Genomic DNA, 23,215 nt, shown 5'->3' with positions numbered 1-23,215 from the left:
GCGAAGCATATATTTCCATCATACTCCATCATAAGTTCTTGCCAAGAATCCTAGTAATTCTGGTTCTACGTAAAACAACTAAGCGGGTCGAAGCTTCCATTCAGTCATTCGTAGACCAGTCTGATATGGCAATAAAGGGAACAAGAATAAAACTAGAGTTTTAAATTTCGTATTCAAAAATCATTCAGGCAGGAAGATCGTACAACATACCATCGTCTGATCGCTTATAGAGACACGATAGTATCTTTTATTTACTTTCTTGTTAAAGTGAAAGTATTTTCTCTTACCTTTTAGTGCAAATGTAATAGTCTGCCTATGTAATGCGTCATTTGTAATGACAAATAAGAAAAAAGGCTTACGAATGTAAAACATAAAATCTTGGATCTGAAATGTTAGGATTTCGGAGCCGTATGTAGAATGACATGATTGTCTCTGAGAATTAATGCTCATTTTTTGTCTTGACATCCTTCACCAGTTATTCCTTCTTCACCTTTCCACCTCCTGGCCTTGAACTGTTAAGACTTATATGTTAAAGTAAGTGTTTTTGAGCAGTAATAACCAAAAAATTGAATTCACACATTGTCTATTACTTCTTTATTTCGTACTGATAATTACCACTGTATGTTTTTAACAGATTGTTTAGTGCAAAGGCGGGTGAGTCTTATATTGTAAGAATGGAAATAGCCGGCTTGGGCGAAGTTTGCTTGTCCGCCATTCCGGCCCTCTCATTGAGATACTACTGATTATGGTAACTATTCAGCACCTGCTTCTTATTTAAAGTCCGATCTGGGATTGCGAACAATACTGACGCCCTTGAGTTAGTCAAAAGTTCTCATGGTCGCGGAAATATGAAACCAAGCCACTTATGCCAGAAAATCTTAATATTTCGTGCAAGCATAGAAATTTCGGTTACCCATCCTTTCAACTCTCAGGCTTTGGGTAGTTAAACCCTGCACAAACTCTTGTATCGAGGACATAGAAATAGGCACCGGTGGCGTTGTAAAACACCTAAAAGAGTTGAAAACAAATTAGTGGCGAATTTCATATGAAATCCCAATTCGGTTTCACAAAGCGTGCTCCTCGTGGGGCCAGTACCCGATAGGCTGAGCAGAAATCTGAGACTGTTTGCAGTTGAAGCAGTAGTGTACGGGAAGTGTCGTCTTTTAGTGAATTTGAGTGAATCTTTCGTCTAGTGGAAAGTCCCAAGCGACTGCAAAAAAGAGCACTTGACTGCCGCGTATAAGAAGGGTAAAAGAACAGACGAGCAAAATTACAGACCAATATGCTTAACATCGGTTTCCTGCAAAATTCTTGGGCATATTCTTAGTTCTAATGTAATAAATTTTCTTGAGAGAAAAATGATTTTATCTACAAATAAACATGGATTTAGAGAGCATCGCTCGTGAGAAACTTGTAACTATACGTCAAATGATTCATAAACCTTTATATTTATATTGAAACGTCCCCTTAGAACAATTGTACAGGGCTGTGCTTAAACTGACACACAATATTTTTGGCGCAACGCAATCTGACTTTCAATAATCCCTACAAGAGAATGGCCCTGACTAACATTAACCTATACCTTTCACAAATCACTTACCTCACCAAAAATCTTCGTTACTCGAACTACTGCAATACAGCGAGCGCCACTACTGCCAGCTAACTAAAAGATTCAAACTACGGAAGTCACTAACTACTGATAGGTATAGTTAGAAAATGAAAGATTTTAATAGAGAACAAACAATGTATTTACCTTAATAGTCATAATATATATATCAGTTCATGACATCCAGTCTTACAAATTTCAAAACTCCGCCATCTCTCTCCCCACGTTCACCACTGCTGGCGGCTCACCTCCAACTGCGCAACGCTACGCGCTGTTAGCATCCAGCTGCCGCTGCCCAACACTACAATGGCAGACAACAATGCAAACCAGCCACAGACTGCACACGGCACAGCCAGTGATTTTCATACAGAGCGCTACGTGGCGGCGGCGTTACCAATATAAGAACCTAAACAGCCTACTTACAATATACATGCTGTATGAGTACTTGAATGCATGGCCAGGGAAGACAAACTTAATATACGTCAGTAATTGACAAAAAAATCAACAAAATATTCTTTCTGAATTTTGGAAGTTGTTCATCACTCCTTTTGTTACACTATTAAGCACTATTTTCGTAGCTGATGAACAGGAGATTGCAGCTTTGTAAATACTTGTAGCGCTTTCCGGAATAACGGCTTGCCGACGGACGATTATCGACCATTTTATACATCTCTTTCAGATCGCTACTAACGAAGCAATTTTTTTCAGAGCGTGCGGCTATTATTTCACTAAGAAGTCCGATGTCCAAGTGCGAATAAAATTGACATGTCTATCAGGCGCTCGTGGAAAAGAAAGTCGATCTACTTTTTCCGGCAGCAGAGTATGAGTCTAAATATTTTTCATTCTCAAATGATTTTTTTTACTGTAACTCTTCTTCTCGGTCGAGAAGAGAGAGTTATAAACTCAAACTGCGCTATACTCGCATGATGTACTGCGAACCAAGGATGAAGGTTACTGAAGGATTCGTTATTTCTAAAGTCCGTAAAGCGTTTGGCAGATGGGTACAATGTCGACTGCTTACGAAGGCACGAGCATACATAATAGATTCCCAGATATGTGAGTGGGAACGTGATGCAATAAAAGACATCTTGTACATGTAAAGAATTTGACAGCCTGTAGTGGATATCTGAAATAGTTTTATCATTCAGAAATTACGTCGAGGCTGTGGACCCACACATGAAGAAACTAACGGAACAATTGAGAAAGTTTAGAGAACAGGCATTTGCGACAAACTGAAGAATGATCCTACCGCCACAAGTATACATCTCACATAAGAATCTCGATGACAAAGTAAGAGAAATAATGGTCCGTATGGAAGAATAAAGACAATTGTTTTGCTCTCGCTCCACTTGCAAGTGGAGTGGAAACCAGAATGACTAACAACAAATAAGATACACTCCGCCATGCACTGCCTCATGACTTGCGGAGTATGTACGTACAATACTGGCCATTAAAATTGCTACACCAAGAAGAAATGCAGATGATAGAAGGGTATTCATTGGACAAAGATATTATACTAGAACTGGCATGTAATTACATTTTCACGCAATTTGGATACATAGATCCTGAGAAATCAGTACCCAGAACAAGCACCTCTGGCCGTAATAACGGCCTTGATACGTCTGGGCATTGAGTCAAACAGAGTTTGGATGGCGTGTACAGGTACAGCTGCCGATGCAGCTTCAACACCAGAAAGGCCCGTACATGACCTTCAACATGCGGTCGTGCATTATCCTGTTGGAATGTAGAGTTTCACAGGGATCGAATGAAGGGTAGAGCCTCGGGTCGTAACACATCTCAAATGTAACATCCACTGTTCAAAGTGTTGTCAATGCGAACAAGAGGTGACCGAGACGTGTAATCAATGGCACTCCGTACCATCAGGCCGGGTGATACGCTAGTATGGCGATGACGAATACACGCTTCCAATGTGCGTTCACCGCGATATCGCCAAACAAGGATGCGACCCTCATGATGCTGTAAACAGAACCCGGATTCATCCGAAAAAAATGACGTTTTGCCATTTGTGCACCCAGGTTCATCGTTGAGTACAACATCGCAGGCGCTCCTGTCTCTGATGCAACGTGAAGGGTAACCGCAGCCATGGTCTCCTAGCTGATAGTCCATGCTGCTGCAAACGCCGTCGAACTGTTCGTGCAGATGGTTGTTGTCTTGCAAACGTCCCCATCTGTTGACTCAAGGATCGAGACGTGGCTGTACGATCCGTTGCAACCATACAGATAAGATGCCTGTCATGTCGACTGTCAGTGATACGAGGCCGTTGGGATCCAGCACGGCGTTCCGTATTACCCTCCTGAACCCACCGATTCCATATTCTGCTAACAGTTATTGGGTCTCGACCAACGCGAGCAGCAGTTTCGCGATACGACAAACCTCAATCCGACCTTTATCAAAGTCGGTAACTGGCGGGTACGCATTTCTCTTCCTTATGCGAGGCATCACAACAAAGTTTCAGCAGGCAACGCCCGTTAACTGATGAGAATTTGGTTGGAAACTTTCCTCATGTCAGCATGTTGTAGGTGTCGCCACCGGCGCCAACCTTGTGTGAATGCTCTGTAAAGCTAATCATTTGCATATCACAGAATCTCCTTACTGTGTGTTAAATCTCACGTCTGTAGCAAGTCTTCTTCGTGGTGTAGCGATTGTAATGGCAGTATTGTAGATGAATATGTACAAGCGCAGGATGCAGGTAGCTTCGGAAAGGTTGTCAGCGTAAATGATGCAGTAGAAATGCTCAGGGTAGATACGTTTTATTACTGGCTCAGTATAAGTATAGAGTGTTCTTGTTTACGGACGTCAGGTCGCAACGTAGCCGCTCATCCAGTTCTTCAGCCAGTGGGAGCCGTCGCGACGAATGGCGTCGCAACGTGGTACGTCGGAACGCCGCCAAGACGCGGCAGACGCCAGAGGACTATCTCCCAGAGAGGATGCCAACAGGCTTATCTGCGAAAAAATGCAACACTTTTGGTTATTTCCTAACTATATGTCGCACTTCCTTTTTATCTTAACCGTGATAATAAGAATCTGGATTGCGCTTCACATTCACTTTCAAAGCCAGATTATTAACATTAATTACAGATGTCTCGGCTTGTGACTGATGACCAAACATCATCTTTTTGAAAACTATTAATAGGCCAAAACACAGCGTATGTGCGCAAACCAACAACTCAATATTTATGCAGGTATTGGCCATAAAATATGACACGATATTACAAAAATGTAACCTTTGCTCCTCTTCTCTGGAGTAGGCGGAAGACACCCTTCGTGCGCCACAATTTGATTAAAATGTTAATTTCATTCTGAGGTTGTGTTGTTGTTTTCTTCAGTCCAGAGACTGGTTTGATGCAGCTCTCCATGTTACTCTATCCTCTATTCTTCATCTCCCAGTAACTACTGCAACCTACATCCTTCTGAATCTGCTTAGTGTATTCATTTCTTGGTCTCCCTCTACGATTTATACCCTCCACGCTGCCCTCCAATATTAAATTGGTGATCCCTTGATGCCTCAAAACATGTCCTACCAACCGATCCCTTCTTCTAGTCAAGTTGTGCCACACACTTCTCTTCTCCCCAATCCTATTCAATACCTCCACATTAGTTATGTGATCTAACCATCTAATATTCAGATTTCTTCTGTAGCACCACATTTCGAAAGCTTCTATTCTCTTCTTGTCTAAACTATTTATCGTCCATGTTTCACTTCCATACATGGCTACACTCAATACAAATACTTTCAGAAACGACTTCCTGACACTTAAATCTATACTCGATGTTAACAAATTTCTCTTCTTAAGAAACGCTTTCCTTGCCATTGCTAGTTTACATTTTATATCCTCTCTACTTCGACCATCAACAGATATTTTGCTCCCCAAATAGCAAACCTCATTTACTACTTTAAGCGTCACATTTCCTAATCTAATTCCCGCAGCATCACCCTATTTAATTCGACTACATTCCATTATCCACGTTTTGCTTTTGTTGATGTTCATCTTATATCCTCCTTTCAAGACACTGTCCATTCCGTTCAACTGCTCTTCCAAGTCCTTTGCTGTCTCTGACAGAATTACGATATTATCGGCAAACCTCAAAGTTTTTATTTCTTCTCCATGGATTTTAATTCCTACTCCGAATTTTTCTTTTGTTTCCTGTACTGCTTGCTCAATATACAGATTGAATAACATCGGGGAGAGGCTACAACCCTGTCTCACTCCCTTCCCAACCACTGCTTTCCTTTCATACCCCTCGACTCTTATAGCTGCCATCTGGTTTCTGCTCAAATTGTAAATAGCCTTTCGCTCCCTGTATTTTATTCCTACCACCTTCAGAATCTCAAAGAGAGTATTCCAGTCAACATTGTAAAACGCTTTCTCTAAGACTACAAATGCTAGATACGTAGGTTTGCCTTTCCTTAATCTATTTTCTAAGATAAGTCTTAGAGTCAGTACTGACTCACGTGTTACAATTTGAGGTACAAAGATTATTAACGTGTGCCCTATCGAATGCATTAGTGCTGGAAGTCCTCACAAACAAATTGTACCAAATGAGTACCTATTTCCAATTATTCAATCATGGTATTAAGAAATGTAAGTGTAAAAACAATAACAACAATATTATTAAATGCTATTACTACAGTGACAAAAATACAAATTGGCTTTAAAAGTCAGACCACATCAAGATTCGAAGGCACATTTTGTTCCGTGTAATTAAATGAAGACCAGTTTCTTAGCTTTGTGTGAGAAAGTCATGAAGAACTTGGTTAGGAATTTAATTTACTTAAAATCAAGTAACAAAATCGCCTTTAAAAACACCGAATATTGAGAAATAATCAACATAACCATTACAGACGGCTACAGTGTATTGTCGTTGTGTACATATAAAGATATTTACCATTTCTTTCATTTCATGCTCGTTCTGTTTTGTAACGTAAACTACACACAACTCCCGCATTAGGCCGTAGGCATTTTCTGGCTGTCTGACTGCTGCCTACAGAGCAGTACGGGGAGCATCTGCGATTGCGGGACATGTGATCAGCGTGTGGCCCATCCCACCAGTGCTGCTGCTTCTTTATTCAAGCAGCTCCTCATTTGGCCTCACGAGACTGAGCGAACCCCATTACAGACATCAGCACCTCAGGAAAATCTGAGGAGGAACCGGGAATCGAATCCAGGTCCTCCTGCACCGTAGGCAGCGATACCGACCGTTCAGCTGCGGAGCCACTCCTTTATATTTCGTGCCCTTGGAAATATTATTCGTTAGGCTGCTACAGACGATATTTACCCACTGCTGATTATCTGCTGTGTAAGTGACATAAAAAAACAAATGTTTGTGTAGAAATATGCAATGTTGCTTATATATTTAAAACAGTTCGTGAATTTTACTTAAATGTTATGGATATATGTGTTCCACTGTAAGAATCCAGTCATGAAGTCGGAGGTAACTTGTATCTGCAGGGAATGAGCCAACGGCAGAGTCACAGTCAGTGTGAAATTACGATGCCATTTGTGGAACGGAATGTAACCAATGGGCCGTGTGTGAGGCGTCACGTGAGATAAAACAGGTATCTTTAAATTCATACTTCTCGGGCTCGGAGGGTAAGTAGATATAGGAGATCTGCAAGCAGTAGATCGTAAATGGAAAAGGTATTCTCTGTTAATTACGCAGAATGTAGGAGAAGATCAAGCAAAATGGGTTTCATGTAAGAAATGTCTTGGTGATCGATGTGTAACCATAACTGTGCACTATTTGGTTCTATGGATACCTTTCCGAATTTCAAAACCACTGAAACCATTAGTGAAACAGTACATCGTACAAAATTTAAATTGAAATTAAAGGTAGAAATTTTGGGACATTTCGAAAATAAAACAGAACTGAGACAAGATGATGGGCTATCTACATTACTTCTCAAACTGTACCTTAGAAAAAAGTAATCCAAGAGTGGAGAAAACTAAAGTCGTTGCTTAATATTGATGAACCAATCCAATTAGGAGGATTACTGATGACATGAATCTTCTGTATCGTGGTATTCAAACAGCACAAAAAGAGACAAATTATTAAAGAACCAGCTAAAAGAATAGGACTCCAAACATCATTTAAAAATTATATGTCCAGCAACAAACTGAGTGTGTTTGTGGGGCTGAAACACTCGTAGTTAACAGTAAGGGAAACAAGGAAGAAATCCGAAAGAAAGAATGGAAAGTACTCAGGTTAATTTTAGATTCAAATTATACTGTAAAAGAAACATACATACTAAGAGGAAATCACAAATATGTGAAGTATACAATTGTTTATTGCGATATGAAAAAACACGGGCGAAAATTCTATGAGAATATTAAAAAAATTGAGTCAGTCAGATGAACTAGAAAGATTGTGAAACTCTATGACACTAACAGTAAATCTAAAATTTTCGTTTCATCCATGATGGATATGAAGAGGCCGTGGCTATTAAAATCAACATTAAAATGTAGACTCGACCGCCTTTCACACTGCGAAAACAATAAAATTAACGCATTTCGAAGGAGCAGGCCATAATCAAAATTGTTATACAAGGATTTTACAAAAGCTATAAAAATAAAAATACAAATAAAAATATAAAAAAATCATGTTCAATCCCCTTGTAACTGTGTCTTCCTAAAATATGCTTCTACATCATTCGTCCAGTCGGTAAAATAAACTAAAATGAAGCGGTGTATGCAGTCCTTAAATACAAACAGTGGTCATGGACAACAGTTCCTCCCGTGCATGGTCCTTACACCTCCAGCGACACGCTGGAATAGAAACAAATACGTATCGTGACTGAGCACTTCATGTGTACAAGCAAGAAATCAAGGACACTCATCAGTGGTGAAAGATAGTGCACACTCCTAACGAGATGCCCAGGCGTTGGAGTCACGTCACTCAGTTAATATCAACAGTGTTCCTGTAATTAAGGTAGCTAATCTCAGACTTATATTACAACAAGTCGACGAAATTAAAAAAAAAATCTGTTCATATCTTGTATTTTCATTTTTACCGCTGTGTATCTTAACGTCTAACTGTTCCAGTAAATGCAGTTATCTACGCTTATCCCGTATCTGCCAAGTTGTAAACTCTTCTTCAATTCGCAACAAATGGTAGCCACAATCATGGATGTGAATGACTACGGTCGATTTTTAGAATTATGAAACCGAAAACCGCCCCTGTGTTCGTTCTACGTCAACTTCAAAGACCTACCAATCTGACCAATGCAGTTCGTATTCAACTGTGACACTGAATTTGGTCAGATATCAGCTTCGTTATATTTATCAATCTCCTGTTTTAAATTATTCCTCAATTTATATCGTAACATGTTGTTGGTTTTAAACGAGGCTGCAATTCTATATGCCTTCAAAATGTTTGCTACTTTCTGAGATAAATTACAGAAATGTTGAAGCACGCTTTAGGAAGACACGATTACAAGGGCAATGGGTACGAATTGTTTTGTTCTTTCATATCTTTATGTTCTTTGATTTTGTTAGATTTTTGTAAAATAATTCTGATAATAAAGTCTTGTTCCTTCGAAACACATTAATTTTAGTGTTACTGCTTTGAGAAAGGTGGCTGAGCCTACAGGTCAACATGGAAAGCCAAAACTGAAACAATAAAGTGGGTCAGTGCAGTAAAAGAAGAAGGAAGCAAGAATGACAGAACTTGATTTAGCAGGCAGAAAAAAACTTATAGAAACAAAATTCCCGACTGAACACTTGGCCGAGCATAATGACCTAAGAAGATTACACAACTCGATCCGCCGAGCCAAAAAGTGTCCATTCTGAGAGAATGGAGATATAATGGCCACAAAGCAAAACTAAAACACGTCTTTTAAAATGCCTTTTATTGTACATCGCACTGTTCTGTAGGGCCCGAATGTGAATAATAATCACATGTATGTATGCTTTTCAAATTTTATTGAGAAGTAAACGCGAAATGTTATTAATTTTGTAATTTCCTGTGTATCTAACAATTGTTTTTTTTGGAAATTCAAGTAATTTTCTTGACACATGGAGAATTATCCACACTCTTAAGAGGCCAGGTGAGTGCCATTGCATGAAACGTGTGAATGGCATTATACATCATGTTTAGGACACCACCAGTACTTTTCAACGAGGCGCATAAAATCGTACACACTGTAACTACTTCACCAACAAAATCAGAGCTCGTGCTATGTAAATGGTGATGTAGAGTTTGGGAAGTGATTCAGCATTTTGCCATAAAGATAGCCATCTACCAGTTTTAAGTGCGCACTTGTACTGACTTAAACATTTTCCGATTAAATAAATTGTGCTATAAAACTAGTTATGTTTAATTTAATTTCCTTACTATTATATTAAAATTCAAGCCTGTTACAATGGTCACATCATTTTGCATTATGAATATAGGTATTCCCATATTTGTTTCATCGTTGTATCCTGGGGATGAGCAACTTAATGAGTCTCCTTGTCTCCTGATTATTGGCTGTGACACATGCGTCCAGTGATGGAAAAGGAAACAATTGTAATAGAATAAATCGTATTTTGAGGTATCAGAAGATGCAGCGTGAGTCACAAAAGGGTTAAATTTACTCGAGCTGTGTTGAACTGTAATTCTGATAGTGATTCACTGTAGGGTCAGCACGAGGAAGTTGAGGTGTGTTGTTTCGTATGGCGCAGCACTGTAGCAGCTGAGAAGTTGTTTTATGAAAGGAAATGTGTGAAGGAGGTGAATGATAAAAACACACTTTTCTCCAATTCTTGAAGGATGATTGTGTCGCATTGTAGCTATAGCTGATAACATAGTATCGTACATGGTCAGTAAGCAATGTTTATCACTGACACACATTTAATTCTAGAGGAATTTACTGAAGTTTCACCTCATGCTGGTTGAAATGCGCCAGCCAATACTGCATATCATTTTCGTCTGAATTAGAGTGTGATTTTGCAATTCAGAGACTGACAACAGGGTAAAGCGGTATGACAGCTTATATTGACGAAATGGAATCACGGTGACTGGGAGTCCAGTGCTCTGCACAGTTGTCATACTTTTCCTTTATTGACGCGGTGATGGGTTCGGCTGGGGTGTGAAAGTCTCTGGAGCGCATGCGAATAAAAAGCCCGTTGGATTTGAAACAGCGAGCATCAGGACCGGCCGCCCGTATGGTGAATTCTTAGAATGGAGGCCGCAACGCCCTTTCTGTCGGGCGGTAAGCTACTGTCCACCCATACGACTATAGATACTGATGTTCAGTCCGTCCAGTTGGCGAACAATGTGGGCCGAATGCAGGAGGTGGGGGCGCATTCCATGTTTTGCGGACGTCCTTTGAAGATAGCCATCTACCAGTTGCAGAAAGTGTGGGCTTCAGGAGATGAAGTCTAGCCTCGTAGAGTTTCTGGTTTCATTTCTCGAGCCCTGAGGTCTGAGACTAACGGCATAAGCGGGAGAACACACAGTTTTGCAATTGGCATCTAGCTCTGTTTCGGCGAGGGGGAATTAGGAGGCCGTAAGCGAGCGCCACTAAAGAAGAGACTAGGTGTCTGGACACGGATGTGTCCACATCGTCTTGTGCTATGTTCGAGGAGGTGTCGGGATTGAATACGTTGGCAACAGCTTTAGAGAGCGGATTGGCGTTGCATCGCGGCTGGTCCTGCAACATCTTTCTCATTGCGAAAGGGTGCTGAGGACCTCGTCTTCACGAAAAGCCGAACTTACCGGTGTTTTTGTTTGGATTCCTTCACTATATCACTAAATGCAATTAACCACTGTTCAGATAGATAGACCAGTCATTGTAAATCATATGTAAATACATTAGTCCAGTCAGATGGCATCAATCACATTCAGATTTATGCAAATTCCGCATTTTAAGGTTATACCGAGGGCCTACTTTCGTGTTATACGTTTAATTTCGCCACCAGTTAAAATCTGAAGGGTAGATATTAAGGGAGTGGCCTATCTGTAATTAGTTTTGAGGTGTTGGGACTGTAACCACCACTCGGTTTTTGCATGGTGATGCCTTCGAAATCTTCAAATGAATACTGAAAGAATCTAGTTTACTGTTAGGATGGGTAAATATTTTTATTGGGTGATTGGTCATGTATAAATGCGTAAAGGAACTGTATAACAATGGGAAAGCATATTATCTAGCGCAAACTGTAATGATTGAAGTTATGATGAATACTGGAAGTGGAAATGTGAAGAACAAGAACAGAGGGAAAATCTGGAAGGTAGATGGCTAGACAACGGGATAAATAATTAACTTTCTCGATAATAATAACGTTTTTGAAGGGAACTGGTAATACCAACGTTAAGAAGCTGTATGATTATCCATCAGGAGACACAGGATAAATTCAAGAAATTGAGGTTGAGTTACAATAGTTGTGTTACAACTCAGTCCCGCACACGCTATAATGTACATTACCCTCTCTAATTATTTATTACTGGATTTGGCCACGTGCGACTACACGTGAATGAAATAGAAATGATCAAATATTACATTCAGAATTGACAATACATCAATAAAACGTCAATTTATACACTTTTTTGGAGTTGGTATGTTGGGGAGGAAAACACTGACGGCCTACTTACCTTATGGATGATGTCTTCATCACAGAGAGTTCGCGTGAAGGACGTTAGTAACTTCCCGAACTTCTTTTTGCCGATGCCACTGCGGAGAAGCGTATAGTTCATTAATTGCATTCTAATGGAAGCAAACACTGAAAAAATAAAGCGTAGACAACAGTAATGTCGAGTATAACAAATGGGAACAGAGCATTCCATACTGATTGGCAAGCCTGACAATATGTAATAAAAGAAGTGGAGAATTAACATAGGAAACGAGATTTTTTGGTGTGTGCACCGATGTTCTGAAAATATTGTACCTGAAAATAGAATCGTCATTCCGTCTAGCCAACTGAAACGTGTTTCTAAATGGTAGTTTTGCTTAGTTTAAAATGTCTTTCCTTAACCAGAAACCTATTAGTGTTAAACATTTGCACTAAACTTGGGAAGGAGCTTCTACAGCAATTAATATGGAACAAAGCGTGCACGAAAGTGAAATATTTATAACCAATAAAATTGTGGACATATAAAAAAGTGACATGCGATAGTACATATGTATCAAATTAAGCAGACATATTAATTAATAAATGGAAACGTGTCAAGAAGATTGAGTGCGTAAGGAAATCTATGAATACTATTCTCTTGAAGGCTGAACGGGCTAGAACCACGTGTGTTAGGAATTCACAAGTGGCCAATAAGGCTAGGGGGGTAGCAATGTAGGGAATGAGTTGTGAGGAGATTCGAAGGCTGTAAGAAGTCATATAACTTGCAGAAGATGTTCAGCGCAGCTGTTCAGTTCAATAAACAACATTAAACTTTCTGATGGATTAAAGATACGTGCTGGACTAGGACCCGAGCGTCGAACTTGTAAAGTGAGAGCATGGCGGTATACTATCCAGTACTCAGTGGAACATCATTTATGAATCTGTGAATTACAGTCGGTAATACAAATGTAGTGTATGGACAGTAAGTTGGAAATGTGGATCTAACGGGGAGCGTGCCAGAGACAAATTCCCTGCAGTTGCACTCTCCTCTGTGTCCTCGATGGGTCAGTTGCAGGCACGGTAGGTCAGCATGTTAGGTTAGAGGGTTAGCCGCCCTCTGTAATAAAATAAACTGAGTTAATGGAATGACGCTGAACTTGAACAAGGGTCATGGGAAGTCCGCCCCGAACAAACAATCACGAACAAAATGAGATAAAAAAAAGTCGGATAGAGCGTCTGCCATGTAAGCTGAAGATCCCGGGTTCGAGTCCCGGTCGGAGCACACATTTTCAACTGTCCCCGTTGATATTTATCAATTCCTGTAAGCAGCTAATGGTGTGGATTTCACTGTAATTTGATTAAAGAAAAAGTCCATCTCTGAGTGGCAGTGTAGTTGAAAGAAACCATTCTGATAAAATTTTGCTTTAGAGCCTTTAGACTCGCTCTTACATCGAGCCAATAGTTTATGCATTCAAGACTTTTTGTAACAGTTTAATTATAAATGATAATACTAATGATAATATTAACGGCATTATAGCGTCAAGATCTGCAGGTATCCAACGCTATTTGGAATAACAGTATCGACTTAGTAGTACAGTACTACTAACATTACTACTATTAATAATAATATTAATAGTAATAATGGTAATAACAAAGCTAGTAACATCGTGGTAGTATGTAAGTGATAAATTACGACATAGCGAATAACAAGATAGACTGCCCAAATAGCGGTGGCAAAGGTCTGATGAGAAAGGAGAGTACTTAGTTGCAACGGAGTAAGGAATGCGTTCAAAATCAAAAGCAGATATTATTGTTGTTTTAATAAATAGCCATTAGCTGTGTTTTGAAGTTGGAGATTTGATCCAGTTCTCCGACATGGCGAAGTAGATCATTTCACCAAAGTTGAATTTCTGCTACGAAATGGATTTAGAAAGGATGACTGTGTGATGAAGCGGCACAGAAAGGATTCTGCTGTAAAAGAAACGAGTATTTCTTCTGCTTTGTCCAGACAAAAATGTTAATGTCGAACAAAGTATGAGGTACTCTATATATCGATTAGTTAATAAAGTTACTTCTGTGGAAATATGTATTCTTGTCTGCACGTAAACATTATAGTTGTGCATAAGATGGTGAAGTGACATTTCGTATGCAGGCATTCGTCCCCAGCTCCTAGCACCTCGAGGTTTTCGAAGAAAGAACTTGCAGGATAACATCGCTGTAACTAACAATTGGAAGCATAAGCGTTTGCACAAATTTCTTTTTCAGTTCCGAAAGGATTTTCGTAAAGCATTGAAAGATGCTAAAGTCTTCTTGCAAGTTTCAACCCGGTTTAGATTTTTATCTATTAATAAGCTTTTTCGCTTATGTTTCCTCCCATTTTTTAACATTAAATATGATATGGATTCCCGAAACCTCAGGTTAATGAACCTAGAAATACTGTATTCGGAATTCATTTTGATAACGTGTACAGGAAACATTATTTACCTCGATAGCAGTTCACAGATTAATCGGTTTTTAATTTAAGTATAATTGGAGGACATCAGCATATATGTGATATATGTAAATACATTGCGGCTAAACCGATGGCACCATTGACGTGCAATAAGAATAGTATTGGACCTGATACCGATCCTAGGTGTACACGTGATGCAGCCTATTTCCTATTTCCATTACGACTACAGTTGTAAAACTACCTGAGGCTACCGTGGACTACCATAAGTAAGGATAGACCACAGCAGTTTTCCAAGTAGCCTTGGTCAATTACTATCGTAACAACATTATCTGTACATTAGTTGTGTTGCATACCTATTGGGAGTTACATAATTTCGATGGCTTTGTTTGCATTTGTGTCACTGCCTTACAATATTTTCCTAGAAACTGGAAGCTGTGAGCTGTCTGGAAACTGAGTTAGGATACATAAAGGGCCATGTAGCCTATGAAACCGTGTTTTTCTACATAGTCATCCTCCTGTCAGTTACCTAAAAATATCAGTATATATCAATTTTCGATCCTTAATTCATGAATTATTTTAAAATAGTTGATTTGTAATGTGAAACAGAAGCATGTTCTAGTAAAAATTTTGAAAGAATTAGATTTATCGCACAAGACTTGAAAACGTAAATTTCTCAAAAACATTTGAAATTAAAAAAAAGTTCGCAAAACTAATACATGACAAACAGATTTTTCATACTTCGTCGAGCTTATATAAAACATGTTTCTGTTATTCATTAACAACTTTCGCACTTATCACTAATAACAGGAAACTCTTGCCTTTGATCATCATGAAGAACGTTCATTGAGTACAAAATAACAACAATAATTATATCGATTATATGTTTTTGTATGTAACCTGTACTTGCGTCCAAAGTAATTGCTTTTGTTACATAAACGCGCAGAAGTTGCGAGTTTAACTGTCATTACTTAACAAAATGCAGTTTGTATTTTGTAAGGATGGAAAATAGCCTACATAGTGGACTAACAATAAACGATGTGTGGTTGTAATCAGATGTAAAACAGCAGAGAAATAAACAAAAAGATAAGTCGTTGTCTCCCAGTTTCTCTCTCACACATTCATTTATGTTCCTTCCTCTACCAATACTACAAATAATACCGCTATCTATTACGTCATTTGTGTACCATAGAAAAACTACCGAACCACAATTTTCGTAGAGCGCAACTCTAATTATGACTTCAAGGTCCCCGACGTCAAGTACGAGCGAAACCGTTGTACTGCACTTAGAGAACTCTTATAAACCGGTAACTAAGTTTGGAAAATAAAATGCTGAAGTCAACCACATGAAAGACTTTGCCGTATCCGAAAAGACACTTACAGACCCTCTTGACTATCTACTGTTAAATTACAGCATATGTGTCAGTGTCCTGGCTGGTATGCCTTTAGTGTGTTATTCATCCTTCAGTAATAGGTTACTCTGTTGAGTATTATATATTCTAAGACATTGGTAAGTGAGTGAAAACTGCAAGAGGGAGGTAGCAAGAGGATGGTGTGGCATCATCTCCTTGACAAATGGTTTGACAAGTTCCAGTTTCCAAGCCACCAGAAGATACCTGCAAATCGGTAGCTTTTCTGCCTTTTGCTGGGAGCATTTCCTCGAAGATAGGAAGGATTCTGAAAAGATATCACATCAAAAGTATTTTTCGTCCGCCAGCCAAGATTAGAGCGCTCCTTGGCTCTGTTAAGTGTGACTTGGGTTTGAGGAAGCCCGGTGTTTACAAGATCCCTTGCCACTGTGGAAAGGCTTATATTGGTCAGACAGTCCGGACCATTCAGGAGCGATGTGTTGAGCATCAGCGGCACACAAGGCTGTTTCAACCTGAGAAGTCTGCAGTGGCGGAACACTGTCTCACCGAGGGACACAGAATACTATATGACGAGACACAAATGGTTGCCCCTGCATCTCGCTATTGGGACTGTATTTTAAAAGAATCCATAGAGATTCGGTTATCTGACAATCTTATTAATAGAGACAAGGGTTTTCTTTTAAGTAAGACTTGGGACCCAGTGTTATCTGACATTAAAAAACAACGGTCTGTGGTTCTATCGTCGGAATAAAATTTTTATTTATTTTTATTTTTAATTTTTGACAGCGATATCTCGATTTCGCCTGTTTCCATTACTGGCGCCGGGGTATGTCTACTGCGCTAGAGGGCAGTTACGGCATCTTCTCGCGCACGCGTTGTGGGTCTTCTGCGGCCTATATAGGGGCCGCCGCTTGCGCTGGGAAGTCAGTTCGGCGAGATCGTGCACCAGCACTCTCACCTGAAGATGGCGGCCAGTTGGACCGCGAAAATATTGTGTCATGAAGACGTTATGATCCGGCTACATACCCGAGAAGAATATTATCAATTATTACGCCGGGAAAGCCTTCGTAGTCACTGGGAAAACGCTTGCGGACAAGCAGTAACTGTCAATGAGGACAGCAGTGGGCCAGTAATAAGCTTAATTATATGCAATGTAATGCCATCGTGTGAGTTAGACGCTGATCTGATATGTCTAGTTTTTTTTGGTGTTGCCAGTAATATCCTTATGAAATAATTTTACGCGACTGCCATCATTTATCCCCACGGAATAGGCAATAAGTTTTACTTTTTCGCGATTCATTGTTGATTATCGGAAAAATTAAGTACGGATTTAGTTTCCCGACCGTGATAATCGGGTCAGCTGTAAGTCCTTTGGATTCATTATCATTTTCAGCTTATCCTTTTGTCAAGGTACCCGTTTTCCTCTTAGGAGAAGACTATTCTCATGTAGTCGGGTAAGTCTTTCAGTAAATTCATGCAGTTTATCGTTTATGTCCAGGAGAGGAACGGAAGTCGTAACCAAGCTACCTCTTGGACTTCGGGCACGATTTCAGACGCGTTTAGGCGTTTAACGTCCTTTTAGTTCTTTCGCGTCTGGCCGTGTTTTTTAATGTGAAAAATGTGAGTTGCACTGTGTTTCGGAAAGTTAAACTGTACATCCCTGTGTAAATGGCTGTGTCAGTTGTTGAAAGGTCGATAGAAGGTAACGGTATACCAACTATAATACGACTATGCCTAGTAAAGCACTTTGGTGTTCAAACCAACCTTCGAATTCACGACTACATTAATTTTTGGGTACTTAGTTGTGGTTTGTTCTTTAGGCATCCTAGTGATTACCTCATACAGATTCTTTGTATAGCTCTTCACGACTTGTGGGACAAATTATTAGATAAACAAATATACAGTGACAGCTATCAGACTATATGAAACAAAACGTAAATTAGTTACAAACTAGTGCGTGCACACACTTTATTCAACATGTAAACGTCACTACAGATATTTGGATTTAGGTTATGACATTTTCGATATGCCTGCTATCCTTGGCGATGATGTGGCGCAGACGAATAGCGAAATTCTGCCTGACCCGTTGAAGCGTCAGAACATCGATGCTGTCGATGACCTCCTGAATGGCCGTTTTTAGCTCAGTAATGGTTTTGCGGTAGCTGCTGTACACCTTGACTTTAATATAGCCCAACAAAAATGAGTCGCATGTGTTTAGATCCGGAGAATGTGGCGGCCAATCGAGGCTCATGCCAGTGGCCTCTGGGTAGCCCAGAGCCAGAATGCGGTCCCCATAGTGATCGTCCAGGATCTCAAACACACTCCTGCTTCTCTGGGGTCTAGCTTGGATAATGTGGATGAAAAAATCTTCAAAAACCTTCACCTACCGTTTGGTAGTCACCGTCCCAACAAGGAATATCGCACCAATGATTCCGCATTGCACAACACACAGTCACCCGTTGCGGATGAAGAGACTTCGCGATCGCGAAAGGTGGATTCTCAGTCCCCAAATGCGCCACATTGCTTATTGACGAACCCATCCAAATGAAAGTTGCCTTCGTCGCTAAACCAAACCATGCTTATGCATTCTGATTCCCATCATGCCCAACAGCGAATCATGCAGTTCGAACATCCTAACGCAAACCGTTCAGAAGTTATGACGATTTTATTTCATATAATTCAATAATTGTCACCATATATATGTGGAGAGATAATGGGGGGAAAACTGAGGGTAAGACAAAGAGGGAAGAAACTGCAGTTGATCAATATTCCACTAAAATTAAATAAATTTATTGGAAGTGTTTGTTGGAATCCTCACCGAGCCTTGAAGATGTGTGGATTATCCGCAAAGAAGTCTATGGCAGCAGCGGCAGCATGTTTGCGTCGCCCCCGAAGCGCCGCCTCCAGCAGTACAGGTAGGTGTTCCCAGTGGACGCCACCATCCGATCTTCTTGCCGTCTGCTGGAGCAGGTATCTGCAACAGGGTACCATGTACACGTTTATGCAGACGTGCATTAACGTTGTACGGTCTCCATTGCTCTAGATGAGCTTGATGTTGTACGTCCACTACTCATCTACCCACATCCTGTGCACTATAAGGGATATTGGAAAGCAACACATCCACTTCTGTTTTAGCCACTCCGCACTGTTGATAGTTGTTAAATCAATGTTTCAAGAGAGTGACAGTAAAAGCTCAAACTCAGTATACAAAATGCTGCGTACTTCCAAGTGTAATAAGTACACAGTGATGCTAATGTTGGCAAATTACACCAGTAGCAAATGAAAAAATTAATTCTTCTAGCCAACGTAATAGATTAATAAAGTTCTTTCATATATTATATTTGGCTCTGCACTGAATGTAATCGTTATCACTCACATGCACTTGAACACGTTTTATTATTTGTGTAATATCCTCTAGCTACGATTAGGTCTTGCGTCTGTGTATTGAGTCAATATTAAAGGTTCGGATGTCATTTTGTGAGGTACTCTTTCGCACTATTTTCGCCTTTCAAAATATGTTGCTTGCTTTGCGGATCGGGTAGACGTCCATCTTGTTCCGAACATGCGGTTGCAGATCTAGTCTTCATGGCGGTCAGGAGTGCTGATGAATAAGATGCAAAAAGTTTAAGTAACCGTAGATGTGGTATGCGCGTGCATTATCGGGACGGAAGACTACTTCTTCCTGAAACTGTAGGAACAACACCAGACTGGACTAGATGTTGTGGATATACATCGCATTATTCTGGGTTCCACATCAAGCATCACACCTATTTATTGTTCCTGACGATGCCTTATGATCGCTGGGCTCGCTTCTTATTCCATGATTTCACAATTAATTGTTGAATACAGTGACATGATGCCCTTCAAGTAGTCACACTCCTAAGTTAATCTACGGGAGAAATTTGTCTTTGTGAATCGTGTATGCTTCGTTCAACGTATTTTAGTATGTTAATTGATTGCATATGATGTCTTCATAGACAAGGATTAGGAACCACTCTGGTCTTTGCCTAAACGTGCGAAGGAAATTAATAAACACCACACTCTAGTTGGTCGGTATATCAAACGGTCGTTAATCCCTCATAGGGGTTGCCGAAAGAATGTGATAACATAACGCTATTGCAATTAGCACTTTCTTCCACCGGCCTCAGCTATTCAATCCTGATCTAACTCACCTCCCAGACCATTGAGTGTTAACCTACAGATGCAGATTCAACAAATATGTGTACAGTAATTGTCAGCTATGGTAACTTATTCAACACATCAATAGCACATGATGTCTCTGAAACCAGAGCAGGAAGTCCTCTCGTCACTCAACGCAGTTTAACACCCTCCAGTTGTCTTTTTTCTAAATGAGAGGTGCATGTTTTCGTGATTTAAGAGGAATCCTAGCGAGTTGCGCCATTGCTAGTGCATTAGTTTCCTCGATTTTCCTATTTGACATTCTGGATGCAATTTTTTCTTCTCCTCTTTTTCAGCACTTGATGGCTTAGGAACTGAGCCTGATCCACCTACACAAATAGTCTGACCATCTCGTTTAGGTCTTCCAACATCTCTGCTTCATGCCGTTTTCTAATGTATTTATTTTATTTTATTTTATTTATTTATTTGTTTAACCTGATCAGATTAGGTTTACCAGGCCCTCTCTGGCCATCGGACCAGTGTTCCACAAATGCAGCATTTTACACATCATAGTTACATCATGACAGTGGTTTGAATAAAAAAGATAGATTAATATAGTGACAATATGAATAAAAAGTAATGACTAAGACTTAATAAAGTAAATACTGGCAGTATTTTTACAACAGCTGCTATACATAAAAATTATGATAGATGCAATAATAATAATAACAGTAAAAGAAAAAATGAAATAGTAATGGTTAACGTGAGAAAAACTGGCAATAGCAATGAAGATTTGTGCAGATGTGCATTAATATATTGGTGTATAAAGTAGCCGTTTACTCGTATAGCGAATTTTTGGGAAGGGAGATTTAAGGAGGCTGCATCAGTTAAGAAAAAACTGGGAACTGAGGAAGATCTACTAGGAAAGAAGGAAGTAATGTGGTGAAGTGCATTCATGTACAAAGGATGGCAATACTGTTGCTTAAGTAGATACGCCTTTAACTGTTTTTTGAAGCCTGACATGTTTTTAAGTTCTCCAATATAACGAGGGCGGTTATTCCAGAGTCGGGTTCCCGTTACTGTAAAGGAGAAGGTGACTGAGCGATGTAGTGGAACAGAGAGGGTTTTATTATGATGGGAACGTTGTTTCTCTCATGTTGTTCAGGCATGAGCGCTAAGGACGAGGAGAGATATGAGGGGCAGTGTACATTTTTAAGACAGTAGATAAGACAGAGTGTATGGAAATCTCTGCGTTTGTGTGCACGCAGCCAGGACAGTTGTGCATATGCTGGTGAAATGTGATCGAAAACTTGAACGTCATAAATATATCGGACGTAGGCATTCATGACCGGTTCCAGACGTCGCGAATTTTCCTGAGAGAGGCGTTGTAGGATAATATCGCTGTAGTCAACGACTGGGAGTATAAGCGTTTGTAAATTTCTTTTTCAGATCGAAAGGGAAGAGTTTTTTATATTTTTGTGGGGCATGAAGGGATGCTGATAATTTTTTGCACACTGCAGTTACGTGCACTGTCCAATTTAGATTTTCATCTATTATTACTCCCAAACTCTTTGCTGAGGGAGAGAAATTGATATCTGTCCCATTTAGGATTAGAGATGTTACGGATTCTCGATGTTTTCGGCTAATGAGCTTGGAGTGACCAACAAGTACCGCTTGGGTTTTAGATGGATAGAGTTTTAGTCCTATGTTCTATGCCCATTCTTTGTACGTATTCGTACCAGGTGTTGCAGTATTTGATTATTTTGGTTTTAATTGGCTCTACTTTCATTTCTTGTCGCCTTGTTTCCTTTTTTGTGTGATCTGTTTTTAAGTAGCATGTTGTTCCTCTTTTAAAGTATTTTCTGTTCTTTGTATTTAGACTGATGTTCTTTTTGTAGGTACCCAGAGTATATGTGGTGGTGGTGGTTAGTGTTTAACGTCCCGTCGACAACGAGGTCATTAGAGACGGAGCGCAAGCTCGGGTTAGGGAAGCATTGGGAAGGAATTCGGCCGTGCCCTTTCAAAGGAACCATCCCGGCATTTGCCTGAAGCGATTTAGGGAAATCACGGAAAACCTAAATCAGGTTGGCCGGAGACGGGATTGAACCGTCGTCCTCCCGAATGCGAGTCCAGTGTGCTAACCACTGCGCCACCACGCTCGGTCCCAGAGTACAATATAACGATAAATTGCTGAAAGAACCAAAGCTTTATAAAATTTTACTTTTATTGCTTGTCCGGTCTTATTTTTAAATATATTATGAATGGTACTACATATATTTCCAAATCTGGATAATTCTATATCTAGGTCTTTATTACTGTTTAGGCCAGTTTGACATACAAAATAAGTGAAAGACAACACATGTTCTACAATCACATTAACCACGACGATAATGTACAGGGTGAGCAAAAAGTCAGTATAAATTTGAAAACTTAATAAACCACGGGATAATGTAGATAGAGAGGTAAAAATTGACACACATGCTTGGAATGACATGGGGTTTTATTATAACCCAAAAAAAAACGAAGTTCACAAAATGTGCGACAGATGACGCTGGACAGCAAAACTGCTACCGTGACGGGTGAGAGGTACGCCGATAAGTTACAGAATCGCATCATCCCAAGCCTGGCTGATAAACACCTGCTGGAACGTACGATGTTTATGCAGGATGGCGCTCCACCCCATATTGCTAGACGCGTGAAAGATCTCTTGCGCGCGTCGTTTGGTAATGATCGTGTGCTCAGCCGCCACTTTTGTCATGCTGGGCCTCCCATGTCCCTAGACCTCAGTCCGTGCAGTTATCGGCTTTGGGGTACCTGAAGTTGCAAGTGTGTCGTGATTGTCCGACATCTCTGGGGATGCTGAAAGACAACAGCCGACGCCAATGACTCACCATAACTCGGGACATGCTTTACAGTGCTGTTCACAACATTATTCCTCGACTACAGCTATTGTTGACGAATGATGGTGGACATATTGAGCATTTATTGTAAAGAACATAATCTTTGCTTTGTCTTACCTCGTTATGCTAATTATTGCTATTCTGATGAGATGAAGCGCCATCTGTCGGACATTTTTTGAACGGTTGTGTTTTTTTGGTTCTAATAAACCTCATGTCATTCCAAG

The 23,215-nt window shown here is 40.0% G+C and overlaps 1 protein-coding gene across 2 annotated transcripts in view; it reads right to left on the bottom strand.

Moving 5' to 3' along the window:
* Positions 1 to 4,361: 4,361 nt before the first annotated feature.
* The window catches only part of LOC126354353 (aminopeptidase N-like), a 143,217-nt gene continuing 124,363 nt past the window's right edge, over positions 4,362 to 23,215 (bottom strand). For both annotated transcript variants that reach the window (XM_050003929.1, XM_050003928.1), the window contains 3 exons: positions 18,791 to 18,946; positions 12,197 to 12,275; positions 4,362 to 4,570 (listed from right to left, as the gene is read on the bottom strand). In XM_050003929.1, the coding sequence (XP_049859886.1) occupies positions 4,424 to 4,570; positions 12,197 to 12,275; positions 18,791 to 18,946 (382 nt within the window). In that variant the 3' untranslated portion in view covers positions 4,362 to 4,423. The remainder of the gene's footprint in view (positions 4,571 to 12,196; positions 12,276 to 18,790; positions 18,947 to 23,215) is intronic.

The sequence above is a fragment of the Schistocerca gregaria genome, chromosome 3 (assembly GCF_023897955.1).
Source record: "Schistocerca gregaria isolate iqSchGreg1 chromosome 3, iqSchGreg1.2, whole genome shotgun sequence".
Lineage (NCBI taxonomy): Eukaryota > Metazoa > Arthropoda > Insecta > Orthoptera > Acrididae > Schistocerca > Schistocerca gregaria.
The sequence above is the reverse complement of the archived record's forward strand: the minus strand, read 5'-3'. Positions and strand labels throughout refer to the sequence as shown.